The sequence below is a fragment of the Mytilus californianus genome, unplaced genomic scaffold (genome assembly GCF_021869535.1).
Source record: "Mytilus californianus isolate M0D057914Y unplaced genomic scaffold, xbMytCali1.0.p SCAF_6, whole genome shotgun sequence".
Lineage (NCBI taxonomy): Eukaryota > Metazoa > Mollusca > Bivalvia > Mytilida > Mytilidae > Mytilus > Mytilus californianus.
Window position 1 is genome coordinate 71,120,434 of NW_026262712.1, and position 15,511 is coordinate 71,135,944.

The 15,511-nt window shown below is 31.7% G+C and overlaps 1 protein-coding gene across 1 annotated transcript; it reads right to left on the reverse strand.

Annotated features, from left to right (window-relative positions):
- Positions 1 to 8,302: 8,302 nt before the first annotated feature.
- On the reverse strand, positions 8,303 to 14,972 carry LOC127704605 (chymotrypsin-like serine proteinase). Its single transcript, XM_052208722.1, has 6 exons — positions 14,832 to 14,972; positions 13,739 to 13,914; positions 10,685 to 10,766; positions 10,222 to 10,402; positions 9,646 to 9,788; positions 8,303 to 8,579 (listed from the first exon to the last, which is right to left on the reverse strand). The coding sequence occupies exons 1-6, from the start codon at positions 14,955 to 14,957 to the stop codon at positions 8,415 to 8,417; spliced, it is 873 nt and encodes a 290-aa protein (XP_052064682.1). The 5' UTR covers positions 14,958 to 14,972; the 3' UTR covers positions 8,303 to 8,414.
- Between the last annotated feature and the right edge of the window lie 539 nt (positions 14,973 to 15,511).

Sequence of the window (15,511 nt, forward strand, 5' to 3'; positions counted from 1 at the left end):
ATGGAAACGAATCCAAGAAAACAATATATTCGCATCTATAAATTAAAATATAGCTCCTGCCTGTAAAAGGCAAGAATAAAATAAATGTCCTCACCATTGAACGTAGACAAAAACCTATTTTTTCAATAGTTAAGTCACTAACAATATCGCTATCGACATTTCCCTGTTCTAACTGCTTTTAGGATAAACATTTTCTATTTGATAAATAGCCTCGAGCTCGTTAGCCACAGCTAATCTTCTACATGGTCTCAAAATAAGTAAGAAAGGTAAACTCCAGTTTTCCATATAGTGCAACAATAATCAAACATTTGAAAAATATATGCGTTGACATAAATATGTATACTTTCGAATCTTTAGTAACAAATGAATTTTATTTCACATTACGCTCAAATCTTGTCGATTGCTGTGTTCAATTATAAATATTTTTTACAGTAAAACACGATAAGTGCGACATTTTCAGTTACAGTTCATCAGACATAAAATTGAGAATGGAAATAGGAAAATACATATATCCAATTGGTGATGCTATATCGTCTACTTTAACTCACAACTCCTAGAATGTATGTGAAGTTAGAGATATATTGGTTACCTGGTGGTCTGTCGAAAATGTGCTTACTATACAAATGTGTTTAACATAATAGTTCTTAAGTGGGCAATCATTTCTGTATTTATTCTATAGTTTATCATTCTTTCTTTCCTATTTTTAAATGCAACAATACACAACAAGTATTCCGAGCAATTGAATTTATTATTGTTTTGTGTCTTTTAACAAAACACATGATAATAGCGGTTTTGTTCGTTTTTGTCTATGATTGTATCAGATTCGTATCTTTAACCCTATATTTGCGTAAGTAATATATGAGCTTGTGAAAAGGAAGTGTTATAAAATACACCCTAACTGTTTTAAGGTAAAAACTTTGACATTCTTTTGTTTTATTTGGTTGGTTCTATAACCGTTTTTTAATTGGGAGTGAGTTGGGATGTAGGATAAACTGCTTTGATATGAGAGCACACAAAGTTATGCCTTATAATTTGATTTTTCCTACGTCTCAATGTTACTTTATTTACACATTTATAAATTGTAATGTGGATTAGAGTTTTTCCATGGCTTTATTCAGTGTATGGTCTTGAAACTTAAGACTGTATGAATTTGCTCACTGGTGAAGGCCGTAAGGTGACTTACAATTATTCACATCTTTGTCCTTTGTGGCAATCATACTACATCTAATCAATAAAAATACCGAAAGTTTGTGAAAAGCGCAATGAAATAAACAAGCGTAGCGACCATCATTGCACTTTTTACGAGTTATATACATATACTTTTTTTTATCATACACAAACTACAGTAGCTATATAGTTTTCCATTTCCAATATTTTGTATATGTATTAAAAAGTAAAAAAAATATTCATTATCATAAAATATATTCCTATCAACAAACCAATCAGATTTAGCTTATTCAAGGTAACGTCATCTGACATATCGTAATGACCATCGATACGAAACCACAGACAGAAACACAAAAATTGTTTGAAAATGTAAAAAGAAATTCAGAATATCAATTGTATGAATATCTTTATGACAATAAACAACCACTGACTTGCCAGAACTCTGACTTTGAACAGACACGTGTTCATAAGGAGTGCTTAATTTTTTTTCCTAAGTCTCTCCTCTTTTATTTTATAATCTAATTTGACGGGCTTCTTTCGCTTTGTAAACAATAGCGTGATAAAATCTCGATATATATCTATACTTAGCGCAGACTCAGAGATGTTCTTATTGATGGCTGTTACTAATTACTTCCCACGTAAATCCACATGTATCATAACATGACGTCATACGAATGAAAACTCTCAAGGTGTCAGACCACCAATTAAAAATCCCTATCTATTCAACCAAATTTTGCAATTTTCACAGCTTTCAAAATATTTTACCTTAAGTTTAACTTCATGAAAACCGGGTATATCCTGAATTGTACATGTATCAGCTTTCTACATGCCAATTTTCAACATACCTTTAAAGCCTTCTAAGAAAAATACTGACCTTCGAATAGAGGTACTCCAAAAATAACCCCTGGTTTTCTGGAAATCTTAAATTAGTATACTATGGAGCGCATTAATCCTCAATTTTTAATGCAAACTCATAGACAAGTAAATTTTGGCTCAAAATGGTCTAAATATCTTTTTCTTTCACCAAAAGTTTCATTTCTGCAAATTTGTTGGTTAGTTTAAGTAAACAAGGACATCAAAAGCACTATTTTGTGTCAGAGTAGGGCTACTTTTACATACGTTCTAAATTGGAGGGAGTAATTGGTGGTCTGACACCTAAAGAGCCAAAAAAGTTGATCAGAAATCTTTTGTTTTGCTTTATTCTTAATCCTTAATCAATTTGTAGTTAAAAACATCCGATCTGAGCATAATGCGACTTATATTACAAATTGCACAGCTCAATTCAATCTGACTGTAATGTATGACTTTGATAAAAAATACTTGAAAATTTCATTTTGGACTACAGGAACATAAACTTTCAATATCAAGATCAGTTTTTGTTGATTTTTCCTTGTTTGTTCTACTGCTTTAAAGACTTTCCACAATTTTTACAATGAGTTTAGTAAAAAATCCAAGGTTTTGAAAAGTCAAGGAATATTGACCCCCTTTTTTTCACCTGGTGTCAGTAATGGGACTATTAATTGATCAAAAGTACAGTCATGGTCATTTAACTGTTTTTATTTACTATCAGTCAATAAAATTAAAGGTATAAAACTTTCATTTGAGATAATAAATGGGATTTTCGTGAGTTTATGCAGTGTTTACATCAGGCTATGTTATCTGCCAAATACATGGTATGACGCAATGATATAAGGGGTAAAAATCAAATAATTTCATTAAATCTTCATGACGACAATTTTTTGGGGTAGTAAACAGCCTATGTTTTAATGTTTAACACCACAGAAACAACTTACTGTGCATTTCCAACAATTTAGGAATTTTTTCTTATATGAAAGCATATTGTCAGGGTGGGAAAAGCAAAAAATAGCACAAATTCAGGTTTAAGGCTCTAAATTTAAAATATGTAACTTTTTGTCCAATAAAAGATTGAAATGTGGCTACTATCATTTCAAATGATCAGTTAAGACAAAAAAATCAATTGTTTTCCTGATTTTGGGGTTTCCCCACATTTCCAAAAAAGTTGATCAGAAATCTTTTGTTTTGCTTTATTCTTAATCTTTAATCAATTTGTAGTTAAAACATCCTATCTGAGCATAATGCGACTTATATTACAAATTTCACATCTCAATTAAACTGACTGTAATGTATGACTTTGATAGAAAATACTTGAAAATTTCATTTTGGACTACAGGAACATAAACTTTCAATATCAAGATCAGTTTTTGTTGATTTTTCCTTGTTTGTTCTACTGCTTTAAAGACTTTCCACAATTTTTCACAATATCTTGGAGTTAGACTATTTCTTTCTTTTCGGGCGGGGACTCCAAGCAATCAACATGCATGTGTATAACGGCACTGTAGATTTTCTTATTAAATAAAAAAAAGTTGCCGGTCCGGTACACGAATAGATCGGTTAATAATCAAAGTTTTAATTTTAATTAGATTAGAGGGTTGAAAATAGAGAGCACAAAAAAAAGGGGAGAGGGGGTGATCCACAGGGAATATTTCCTTCTTATGAACTCTTCATCTGAAAGGTTTAATTTTTTTTATTTAATTGAAAGAGAGAAAAACAAATGTAAGACACATTGTGAATGGTCTTTCTTCCTTTCTCCCATGCCAAGAAATTGCCTCCGTTGAAATTTTGCAAACATCCCATAGAGCAAATTACATGATTGGATAATTTTGACCATTTGGTATATGGCTGTGTTTTGAGTGAGACGTACACGCGGGTCATAAATTAATTTATTGAATGAAATCAAATCTTTAACTACTAATAGATGCCGTAGGAGGTCGACCGGAATTTTTAGCGAGGATTTCTTGGCATGTGTACCTTACGCACAGTAGAATCTAAATTATTGTATAAAAACAATAAAACAGCAGAATGGTTGAAAGAAAAAAAAAGAGTCTGAAAAAGGTCACATCATAAACAAAGCAATACGCAATAATGCAGAATTTATAAACAATTCCAAATTGAAACAGAAAAAACTTTACGATAATAGAATAAAAACAATAGAAGAAAGACAAAAGGCTAAAACAAAAAGAGAAGAAAAAAGAAGGCTAACAAATTGAAAAATGCTTAAAGATTTGGAAATCATTGGAATTTGGAAAAATAAAAAAATAATCGAAGAAAATATTGGCAAAATTAGAACCAAAAAAGATAAAATTTTGGCTTTGAAGTCACAAATTAATATGATGAAAGAGCATATCAATCTCGGTCACAATAATAAACATTTGATACAATTTAGTGAGAAAGGAAAACAACATGACACAAAAGATTTAGTTGAGAATTTAGTAAGCCTTATCAATTTGATGAATGATAATGAAAATGGAAAAAATAAGGAAACAGACGATCTCATAATGACCATACGAAATCAGCCATCTGGAATCATTGGAAAATATGTTTCACATACCAAACATGGAGGGGCAAAGTTCTTTCTTTCAACGAAAGGGAATTTGAGGTTAACAATCATCTATTTTAGAATTTTGACAGTTCACTGTAATCTTAATTTCACAATTTTTTTGGTCCATCACACATGGGTATATACGTGTTTTCCTTAATCTCACAATGTTTCTGAAATGGTATTCACTGTACTATTTCCATATATACCAACTTGGTGATCATTCAGTTTTTCATCATGATAATCATTTTTCCTTTAATTTCGCATGTAGAACCTGCATGAAATCTTAAATAGAAGAATAACTACCCACTTTATTTTCTTGCGAAATACCCCTAAATTTTTTGTTTGCCCTCAGTTCCTCAGTTAAAGTCGAATAATAATTAATGATTTTGTTTATATAGGGAATTTAAACAAAATGAATGCATATTAATTATGTGCCAGTCTCCCTAGGAATCAGGCAGTAGTAAAAACCTGAAAAACGTGATACTGCCCAAGTTTACAAGTTTTACAATTCAATTTCAAAATATTTATTGATGCATGTATATAACATGCATTTCTTTTTCCTGTTCTGGTACATGTAATTCAAGTTATAATTTGGTTGAAATGCACTAGCAATTAACATTTAAGGGAAACCAATTCTGTAATTTGCTTTTATTCTAACCAAAAGTTATCTAAGAGATTTCCAAAATTACCAGACACACACAAACAAAAGACCTATCAGTTCTAACTGAGAATGAAGATACATGTATATTCAAAATAGTATGGTGAGGTAAGTTTTTTTTCTATACAAATTGTTTTAAATCGGCTGATTCTTACAGAGACTGATTCTTACCAAGACTGGCACTTAATATTCAAATTAGTTACTTTGTATATTTACAGGTCTATCCTTATTTTCTATTGTGTACCCTCTTTTAATTATGTCATTGTAACATTTTTATTTTTGGAAGAAAATGAAAAGCATTAAATAATTAGTATCATATTCAAATATAGAGAAGAACTTAACCTAAAAAAATGTAACTGTATTTTCTTCCTAAAATATCAATGTCAGTAACACAGTTTTTCTGATTTGGTGCTTGTAATGTATTGATGAGAACAAGACATACATATGCTTAATGCTTTTCTAAACTGCTTTACTTGCTATAGTTGCATTCATGCTTTTATAACATTTTTATGTAAGCCTTGCAAGAATAAAAGTTACTTTCAATTTTACTATAATTTATCTGCTAAGCTTAGCTTCCTTTCAAGATAGTTAATGGACAAGACATGCTTCAGCTAGTTGCACATGCTTTTTTTAAATTTATATAACAAAATGTAGATGAAAGCACATTTTTTTATTCCAATGAATAGCATAATTATACCATTGTTTTATTTCAGATTAGCTGCTTGGACAGTATTCTACCAGAAAATACAGAGAAAGTATACTGTTTGGAACTTTCAGAAATATTGGAAGATATAGATGATGGAACATTCAGTTTTGATGGTAAGGTTCCTTGTAATCACTTCTGTAAGTCAATAATGATTTTAAGAGAAAATTTCATTTGTTTGATTAAAAGTTTTTCAAAATCAAAAGCAGTATTTACATTCCTTAGATTTGAACACAGACACTTGTCTCAGAAAAAAAAATTCCGTGAAAAGTGCCTGTGGATTTGAATCAATGATTCATTCAGCTTGGACCAATGCATGATTATATATTCGTCCCAGGATACATGAACAAAAAATGAATATATGAAAATGTTTGATATTTTGATCTCTTCATTTTTGAATAGATTTGTAAGATGAAAATAAAATTTTGACTTGGATGGAGAGTTGTCTCATTGGCACTCATACCACATCTTCTTATATCTATAAACGTGTTTTTATATTATTTCAGATAATAAACAGTCTTAAAATTTAAAGCTTTGGTTATTTTGAAACAGACTATAACTGTGTTTGGTAAGTAATGCAGCTAGAGTTACCTCTCTTTACTTATAAAGTTCGTTAAATTTGCTGGAGTTACTTCCCATTACATAACAAAGTTGATCAACGGTTTTATTTTTAGAGTCACTTTTAATAACCAAATAGTACACATCAATGAAAATCAGTGTTACATTTGAGAAATATAAGCACTTAGCCATTTATATACCTGGTTTTGATGATCATTTGGGTAACTTTAAATTTTAACTGGAATACCTACTTTTTGCACCTGACCTATAGATGTATAAACCCATATCTATGGGTTTATACATCTATGCCTGACCTAATCACTCTTTCCATATCAAAATCAGTTAAAATACAACATCCAAAAGCTTATTTCACCTCTCTTCTTTCATTTCCACCCCAAAAAAAACTAAGAAATGAGTGAAGAAAGTATGTCGTCCAGGAAGATACTCTATTTTTAGAAGCTTACAATCACTTTATGCTTCTAAAAATTCTATTCTATTTTTAGAAGCATAGAATAGCATCCTGTAATTATACTGTCTATACTGAAGAGATGAGTAGATACACTTAAAAATACTTCGTGTATTTCGATCAGTCTTCCTTGTTTAATACCAACGAGAAGGTAATATCTCCCGAAACGAAAGATGATTTTTATCAGCTACAGTAAGAAGAAGGCATACTTAAGGAGTCTACGCAATTCTAGGCGGCGTTGTCGTAGTAGTGAGAAGTGAAAAGTACAGGTTCCAGCCCAGTCGGGAAGGAAGTAAGGAATCAGATCTACTCTAACATTGTTAGTTTGATTTTCTATGCACTTGATTTATATACCTATATAATATATATATAAATATATATAGTGTTTAAAATAGCCACAATCAACATTCAATCAATGTAGGCGTGGATCAGTTTGAAAATAAAATAATGCGGTTACTAAATTAAATTATATAAATGTCTAAGAATGTAACTTTAACACGCTAATGAGTGTTATAAAAATAGTTGTTATATTTTAAATATTCACGCAATATTTCGCTAAACAAGGCGCGTGCAGACATCCAGGTAAAATCGGATGATGTTAAGAAATTTTTGCAGCTTAACGTACATCTCCTTTAAATATATATTTTTTTTTTTGCAGTTTATTGTACCTTGCGGTTAATAGATCAAAACAAATAACTGTGTTAGTTAAATTATATGAATTTCAAGATTCATTTCTTTGGTTTTTGATAAAACTGCTTTTCATCTCTCGCATTCAGTCCATCAGGTTCAAGAGTGCATATTTGACGCAACCAAAATCTGTCTCTCTCTGTTTTCTACTTTGAGTGTCCCAATTTTGGTTAACCTCTATTATTTGAAAGGTGATATTTTCAAATGCATGTCCTGTTCTTAAGGGTGTCTCGTGATTGGGCAGTTTCTTCCTTTGGTATACAATGACCGGTAATTATTAAGTCTGATGTTGAATTAAGTTTTTGTTTGGCCAACATATTGTAGCTTGCAAGTTCCCCAAGTAAGAATACAAATACTATTTTACGTTTTACAGTAAGATGTTACATAGATGTTGTATCGCTGCTTTGATACTGTGCTGGTGACTGAGGTGTTTTCCGTGTTTGCGACTTTACAGCACTTAAAATTGCTTCTACCGCATTGTTTGTAACACCTAATTTTAGAGATCTTTTGTTTTTATTTTACTTTATATTTTTGAGATTTTTGGGTCTGCGATAAGCAATAACAGGAGGTGATGGAAAAAATTCTTTTAATGAAGAGTCATTTTCATTAAGACGCCAGTAAAATACTTTACACTATATATATATATATATATATATATATATATATAGTCTGATATCTGCAAGCTTCATACTTTCCTCTAAACAAAAATCTGTATAAAGAAGACAAACAAAGTTAATGTTATCCAATGTGTTTTAATGTAAACCCATCAGAAGGTTTACACACAATTACATTGTGATGACACCCATGATCTAAAGGAGGACACTCTAGTATAGACGCTTGGATATGTTCCGTCACAGCCACTAGCACCCCATGATGTTACACCCGCCAGCTTATTGGTCCTTGTGTCATCTAAGCACGACATTGGGCCTCCACTATCACCCTAAAATATTCAATGATATGTATACCTCAATGAGGCAGCAAGCTAACAACTTCTAAAATCAACAAAATGTCAAATCATCTACCGACCTACATGTAACCGATCGTTATCGTGTGATAATTTAATTTTGGATGTAACGCGTCTTCTGATTGGCTGACGGTATTTTGTTTATCAACTCATAGACATAATTTAGTCATGTGACCGTGACGTCGTCAACGTTATTTCATGATTTACTCCGGTTTAAAATGGAATTTAGAATTAAATTATAAGGAATGACTGTAATATTTTTTTCTGTCTTTTCGAAATAACATAAAAAATGTGGTGCACACTTTAAAATAACCCGCTACGCGTGTTATTCAGTGTGCACCACATTTTTGATGTTATTTCTTCATAGACTGAAAAAATATTACAGTCATTCCTGAAATATAAAAATTATTAATCAGGTATTTTGGTTTATTTGTTATTGCTAGCTCATTAACTTTAATGCATCATTTCCTTTTTCAAATCTGATAGGCTTCATTTGTGTTCGGCATGACAAATAAACAACATAAGCATAGTGCTTGCACTGAACTTTTCAAAAAATGCTTTTATATAACATTGAGTGATTGATCGATTGATTGATTGTTGGTGTTTAACGCCACTTTAAGCACTATTGGCTAAATCGAGAGGAATGTCGAGAGTGCCCGAAGAGAACCATCGACCTTCTGGCAATCCTAGTCAATTAAGATTGGAGTCGAAAGCACCGGTCAGGTGCTCGTCGATGTGAACTCACAACCCCAGTGTTGATAGGCTAGTCATACAGTAGATGAACTAATGAGACCACTCAGCCACCGATGCCTCTATATAAAACATTGAAAACATATTAGTACCATATGTAAGATAATTGCAAGACAATGTGACATATAAATGAAGTTTGAATCAAATACTGTGAAACATATAACAGTTTAACGTACACAAAGTTGAAATGAGACGAATTATACTATACAAATTCATTCATGAAAGTAAAAAAAAAAAATCTTCTCCACTTTAAATAATTAAAAGCATATTATTCATATTTTGTATTGCTTACATTGCATGCTGATTTTGTTTCTTCAAAAATACAAATGTGATCGTCACGAATGGTTGAAGTTACCGATTGCCATCTTGTCCTACATTCACTGTTTGTTATAACTTGCATCGTTACGTACAGCAGATTTGTTGGTGAACTGCCACCTGTAAAAATAGATAAGCCAACCACATGTGTTGTTACAGTTGTTGTACACAATCAAGGTAAATCAAACAAATTGTATGAGTTATATCATTCAAGAACGTTGACTATTTAAGTTCTGAATATTACGATAGTTTATCATAGATGGCGATTACATGTGCACGATGGCAACATTAATAAAGTCTCAATACAGTTTGCATTATATGTGATAGTAATATTAAGATAAAATGTGACAAATTGTATTTTTGCCTACTTGAGATAGATTTGTAAATTCAAGATAGATTTCATCTCACCCAGGCAAAGTTGACTTATGTGGATTTGGCCATTCTTTTGATGTTCATCTTGGTCATATGAGAAGTAATACATATTTTGATGATGATAAATAGATAAAAGCGCTTTGGACACCATATTTATAAAGTTTTGATATATATATTTTACCTCCGCTTGTGAGACCCCAGCCAGAAATGTTACAGTTTTTTAAGTCAAAATTTTCTCCAGCATCTGCCATCGCAATTTTATTAACTGAACCGCCATTGGTCAATGTCAGTGCTGAAGAAAGCTCCAATAGGGCAATGTCATTTGGATAACCATCTTCACCAACTGCAGAATACTGAGGATGCTTAAATTAAAAAAAACATTCAATGTTAAAAGTCATTTCGTTATTTGCCAAAAAGTACGACGACTATAAGTGGCAATCAGTTTATCTACATTTAGGACCAAAACAAATTAATCAATAAATCTCTTAGGTAGATTCTGCAAAATTAGGTGAAAAACAAGGAGAAATTTGAATTGCCAATGAAAAAAGGGTTATGTAAGGAAGGGTCAAATATTTTACCTTACAGTTGGTAATTTTCTAGTTCTAAATGTTATCGTTATATTAAGTTTGCAATATTAATCTTACCATGATTATGCTGCTGACAGAGACAGTCTGTGTAGCTTGCGCATGATCATTGGCACCAGCTCTGATTCTAAGATTTCCTGCGCTGTAATATATATCAAATGCGTTTTGTTAAAATATACCTTTTCACTTTTTTGGTCTTTTGGAAAATGTCGTTTGTGCTGTATTTAGACCCCTCTACCAAGAAATGTTTTTGCATGCACACGTATAAAAATTGCGGTTTTTATCCAACGCAATCATAGGTTTGAACGTCGTTTTCAATTAACTTGTTTATATTTTTTCGTTTGGGCTTGTATTATATTTTCCTTCGGGTTTATATGATCCGTTCATCCTATTTCGACTCTTTAAAATTCAAGAGTCTATCCTAAATTAAGGTAAATTTTATGGCCTTCCAAATACTGTTTCGATTCCTAACATCACTGAAGAGACATTAATTGTCGAAATCCGGATATGGTGTACTAATTTTTGCACCTTTTGTTTGCAGTATACCATCTTTTCTGTAAGTTTATTGTTTTCTGTTTGGTATGAGATTAATCATTTTTAAAAATCCATTTTGATACATCTTGTGGTCCGTTTATTTGGCAATCGCCAATGGCAGTCAGCAGGGTTTAAGAACATCAGTTGTTCGACCAGTTAGTCAAATGCGTTTTGTTAAAATATACTTTTTCACTTTTTTGGTCTTTTGGAAAATGTTGTTTGTGCTGTATTTAGACCCCTCTACCAAGAAATTTTTTTTGCATGCACACGTATAAAAATTGCGGTTTTTATCCAACGCAATCATATGTTTGAACGTCGTTTTCAATTTAGACTTGTTTATATTTTTTCGTTTGGGCTTGTATTATATTTTCCTTCGGATTTATATGATCCGTTCATCCTTTTTCGACTCTTTAAAATTCAAGAGTCTATCCTAAATTGAGGTAAATTTCATGGCCTTCCAAATACTGTTTCGATCCCTAACATCACTGAAGAGACATTAATTGTCGAAATCCGGATATGGTGTACTAATTTTTGCACCTTTTGTTTGCAGTATACCATCTTTTCTGCAAGTTTATTGTTTTTTGTTTGGTATGAGATTAATCATTTTTAAAGATCCATTTTGTTACTTCTTGTGATCGGTTTATTTGGCAATCGCCAATGGCAGTCAGCAGGGTTTACGAACATCAGTTGTTCGACCTGTTAGTCAAATGCGTTTTTTTAAAATACACTTTTTCGGTCTTTTGAAAAATGTTGATTGTGCTGTATTTAAACCCCTCTACCAAGAAATTTTTTTTTTGCATGCACACGTATAAAATTTGCGGTTTTTATGCAACGCAATCATAGGATTGAACGTCGTTTTCAATTTAGACTTGTTTATATTTTTTCGTTTGTGCTTGTATTATATTTTCCTACGGGTTTATATGATCCGTTCATCCTATTTCGACTCTTTAAAATTCAAGAGTCTATTCTTAATTGAGGTTAATTTTATGGCCTTCCAAATACTGTTTCGATCCCTAACATCACTGAAGAGACATTAATTGTCGAAATCCGGGTAAGGTGTACTAATTTTTGCACCTTTTGTTTGCAGTATACCATCTTTTATGTCTCTTCAGTGATGTTAGGAATCGAAACGGTATTTGGAAGGCCATATAATTTACCTCAATTTAGGATAGACTCTTAAATTTTGAAAGAGTCGAAATAAGATGAACGGATCATATAAACCCGAAGGCAAATATAATACAAGCCCAAACGAAAAAATATAAACAAGTCTAAATTGAAAACAACGTTTAAACCTATGATTGCGTTGGATAAAAACTGCATTTTTATACGTGTGCATGCAAAAAAAAAATCTTGGTAGAGGGGTCTAAATACAGCACAAACAACATTTTCCAAAAGACCAAAAAAGTGAAAGTATATTTTAACAAAACGCATTTGACTAGCAGGTCGAACAACTGATGTTCTTAAACCCTGCTGACGGCAATTGGCGATTGCCAAATAAACGGATCACCAGATGTTTAAAAATGGATCTTATAATAATTTATTACCAAACAGAAAACAATAAACTTGCGGAAAAGATGGTATACCGCAAGCATGAGGTGCAAAAATTTGTACACCATATCCGCATTCGACAATTAATGTCTCTTCAGTGATGTTAGGAATCGATACGGTATTTGGAAGGCCATATAATTTACCTCAATTTAGGATAGACTCTTGAATTTTGAAAGAGTCGAAATAAGATGAACGGATCATAATAAATCCGAAGAAAAATATAATACAAGCCCAAACGAAAAAATATAAACAAGTCTAAATTGAAAACAACGTCCAAACCTATGATTGCGTTGGATAAAAACTGCAATTTTTATACGAGTGCATGCAAACAAATCTCTTTGTATAGGGGTCTAAATACAGCACAAACAATGCATATATTAAATACATACCAATTGTTTGTTCGCACATGTTTAGGCATATTGTCCTATGTAACAAGAAACCTTTTCACTAACTCTCACTCATTCTAAATGCGAAAAGTTTTTTCCTTTTGGTTTTGAAATTTTGTTTAAAAAAATATGCAATATAGAATTGATTTCAATTTTACCTAGTGTTTGTGTCAACAAAGATGGTCATCCTAATTAGACGAAAATATTTCAGTTTTAAACAAACCCTTCAAAGCTTAACAAAGACATTCCTGACCTTTTCAATTTATTAAAATTTTGTTCAACTTTAAAACATCTGAGGAGGTCAAATAGAAGTCGCAGTTGAATGAATTCATTTACAATTTGTATATATATTATTAATTACTTGTGTGTCTCCCATTTCTTTCATATGGCTATAATGTTTGAATCATTTATACGTATACATTCTGTGTCAGTACAATATGTTACAGATGACAATGATAATGTTTGAGAAATAAAAATAAAAAATACTGCTGAAAGGAATTTATGAAGAAATGAATTTTTCTGAGTGTTTGGCCATGGAGGGGTATTATCTCGTAGAAAACAATCATTTTTTTTAGTATTACTTATTTTAGATTAGACAGGACTATAAAATCATTATTAAAGATTAAAGACATATTACATTACTTACGTCTGACCATCCACACAGTGTGCGGCAGTAAGGATCCATTTTCCATCTATTATGTTTCCACCACAAATATGACTCCAAATAAATCCAAAGAAACCTTGTTGTAAAGAAATTTGCCATGGGAATTCTGTTATTTGAGCATTCTGACCATTTACGATCTTCCCCGACAGTATTTGATCCTATTTAAACGAAGCTTTTACAATATTACAGTTGATTGTAATAAAAAGAAGTGTAACAAAATGTAATATAAACTCATTTACAAGTGATATTATATAAATAATACATAGCTGAGAAGGTGATAGAGCAGATTGTTACCCCGAGAAAACATTGTCAACCGAGGCGAAGCAAGGTTGACAATGCTTTTTCGAGGTACCAATCTGCTCTATCACCCTCTCAGCTATGTGCTATTTAATTTATTATACTGAATGTCCTATCATTATTGACTTTTACGGTTGAATTTTAAATTTAAAGTATTTTACTATGACGTCACGTACATCACGTTACGGGTATTAGAAATATCAACAGAAGTGATCAGAAGTTGAGAAAGATGTTTAATTCTTTTCATTTTGACAGTCAATGAAAAAAGCTCTGAGCAAAAACGTAGAACTTAAGCGTTGTCTTTAATTACCTGATGTAAATTCAATTTATTGTCCTTTAAACTATCGATTTTTGATTGGTCTACACGAGAGAGTGACATTAAAAAAAATGTCTCCCGCTCAGCCATGGGATAGAGTAAATTGTTTCCCTCGTATTAGCCAATCAAAATCTGGCATTTTAACGTGAAGTATAATAACAAATAATATCTTCATAAATATTGTAGATTGATTTAATTAACGAACTCTAAACGATGGCTAGTTTCAGATTTGTGTGTCAGTTCTACCATTTTGAAGACTAAACTGTGTGATTAATTGTAATTTAATATTTAAAGAGTAAATGAAGATCTGACATATTTAAAAGTACGTCGATCAGTCATGGCTTTGTCTACTTGCTTCAATCCAATCTTATATAAAAATGTTGCGTCAAACAAATGGAAAACGTTTTACAAAACAAATAAATAGAAAAATTATGTTGACAATTGTTTTAAATGTACACTAACCTGTTCATCAGCTAGTTCACGTAGAATCCTACCAGGCTGTACAATCGTTGGGTTACTCCCTAAAAGGTGAGATATTTTAGACGTTATCACATGATTACATGTTAGTTTCAATAAAGGAGCTACCATTTGATTTTTATGGGGGGGAGGGGGGCGGGGCTAGGATGAAAAATTTTGTCCTGCATTTTTTTTAAGTTGTAATCTCTGTCCTGCCTTTTTATTTTTCACTCTATTCGGTCATGCCTACTTTTTATAGTTTATCCCGACTTTTTTTTACCTAAATTGTCATCCTGACTTTTTTTTTTGCAATTAGCCTATGTTTACGTTTACAATTAAGTGTTCTATCTCAAATTGTAGGTTGCGTCCCTTCAGTCTGTGAACCAAAATAAACGCCTTTTTGATAAAAAACAAACTTGTTATGACGTCTACGTCGAACAGTCAGATTTTTTTCCCTCTTTTTTCCATTCCTTCAATGCATTGAAGTAAATCATACCTATGCTCATGTCTTTCTGAATGACTCTCAGAGCCAATAGTTGAAGAGCAAAAAAAAAAACATGTATATAATATACATCTGGAAAACACATTACAAAGCGGGCAACAACGAGCAGAAGAAACCGTCAATAAAAGCAGCTTTGCCAAGAAAACATTTATAACAAGCAGGGTGTGATTTCATTTGATCTTAT